This window comes from Peromyscus maniculatus, chromosome 22 (genome assembly GCF_049852395.1).
Source record: "Peromyscus maniculatus bairdii isolate BWxNUB_F1_BW_parent chromosome 22, HU_Pman_BW_mat_3.1, whole genome shotgun sequence".
Classification (NCBI taxonomy): Eukaryota; Metazoa; Chordata; class Mammalia; order Rodentia; family Cricetidae; genus Peromyscus; species Peromyscus maniculatus.
Genome location: NC_134873.1, coordinates 61,560,206 through 61,561,414, shown reverse-complemented (window position 1 = coordinate 61,561,414; position 1,209 = coordinate 61,560,206). Strand labels below are relative to the sequence as shown.

Here is a 1,209-nt window from a genome sequence, read left to right as displayed (position 1 = left end):
ACAGGGTTTCTCTGTGTAGCTTTGCGCCTTTTTTGGAACTCACTTGGTAGCCCAGGCTGGCCTCAAACTCACAAAGATCCACCTGCCTCTGCCTCCCGAGTGCTGGGATTAAAGGTGTGCACCACCACCGCCAGGCTATCTTTTTTATTTTTAATGAAAGGGTATTTTTATTATTTTCTTACATAACATCTTAATGAATATACTATTTGCATTTTCTCAGCAGGCAAATAAGACAAAAGCAAAATTTCCTCAATGCTTAGAAAATCAAAAGCTGTCACCTGTCTTTGGGCTGATCCAGTTTCTTATGGTGCCTAAGGTACTATCTGTGTGGGTACCAGTGATGCTTTGTGGGGAAGAACACCTTGCTGAGCTGTTCTAACATGGGTCCTTGCTCAAGTTTGTTTTTTTCTTCTAATTTGGTTTTCAGCACTTGTTCATATGTTTCTTCATTATTATGCAAAATATCTGGTTGAGGGATAGGAATTTCAGAGGTTTAGTTCGTTGTCATCATGGTGGGAAGCATGGCAGCAAACAGACAGCAGCAGAAGGAGCTGAGAGCTCTGTATCTGGATTTTGGTGTGTTCGCAGGGGATGTCCACAGAAGGGTGGTAGCACACTATTGTCCTGCCATCAGATGTCAAAGCCAGCTCTACCTTGCAGTTGTAGTCCTCTAGAAGAGAAGAATATGTAGAACAATGACAGACACCAGATAAAGCTCCATTTTGAACTGGAAAGAAATGTTTCCAGATTGTTCTGTTTGATGTCCCCCATTTGACTGCTGCTGCCATGATCCTTATCAGATAATTTGAAAAAAGGTATTGTGAGGAGAAATTGCTTCTAAAATCTGTTTCTAGGCACACAGAATTTCATTCCACAGACCAGCCATTTTGTCTCAATCTGGGTCCTAAAGACCCACCTTTGTTTTTGGAGAGAGGGTCTCTCACAGATTTGATTATGCTAGGCTGGGTAGCCAAGGATTCACCTTATAGCCTAGTGCTAAGTTTATAGTAATGTACTTCTATGCCCAACTTTTTATGTGAGTTCTGGGCTTCCAAACTCAGGTACTCCTTCTTGTGTGACAAGAAGCTTACCAAATGAGCCATCTCTAAAACACCTTTTTTTTTTCCTTTCAGTTTTATTTGTGTGTACAGTCTGTTACAACCACATTTATCCCTTTTATCTTCTTCGATCCCTCCTCTAATACTGATG

General features: G+C 41.2%; 1 protein-coding gene across 1 annotated transcript; it reads right to left on the bottom strand.

Annotated features, from left to right (window-relative positions):
• Positions 1 to 319: 319 nt before the first annotated feature.
• Positions 320 to 788, bottom strand: LOC102923020 (large ribosomal subunit protein mL42-like). The gene is made up of 2 exons (XM_076559853.1): positions 573 to 788; positions 320 to 481 (listed from the first exon to the last, which is right to left on the bottom strand). Exons 1-2 carry the CDS (start codon positions 786 to 788, stop codon positions 320 to 322), a joined length of 378 nt encoding a protein of 125 aa, XP_076415968.1.
• Between the last annotated feature and the right edge of the window lie 421 nt (positions 789 to 1,209).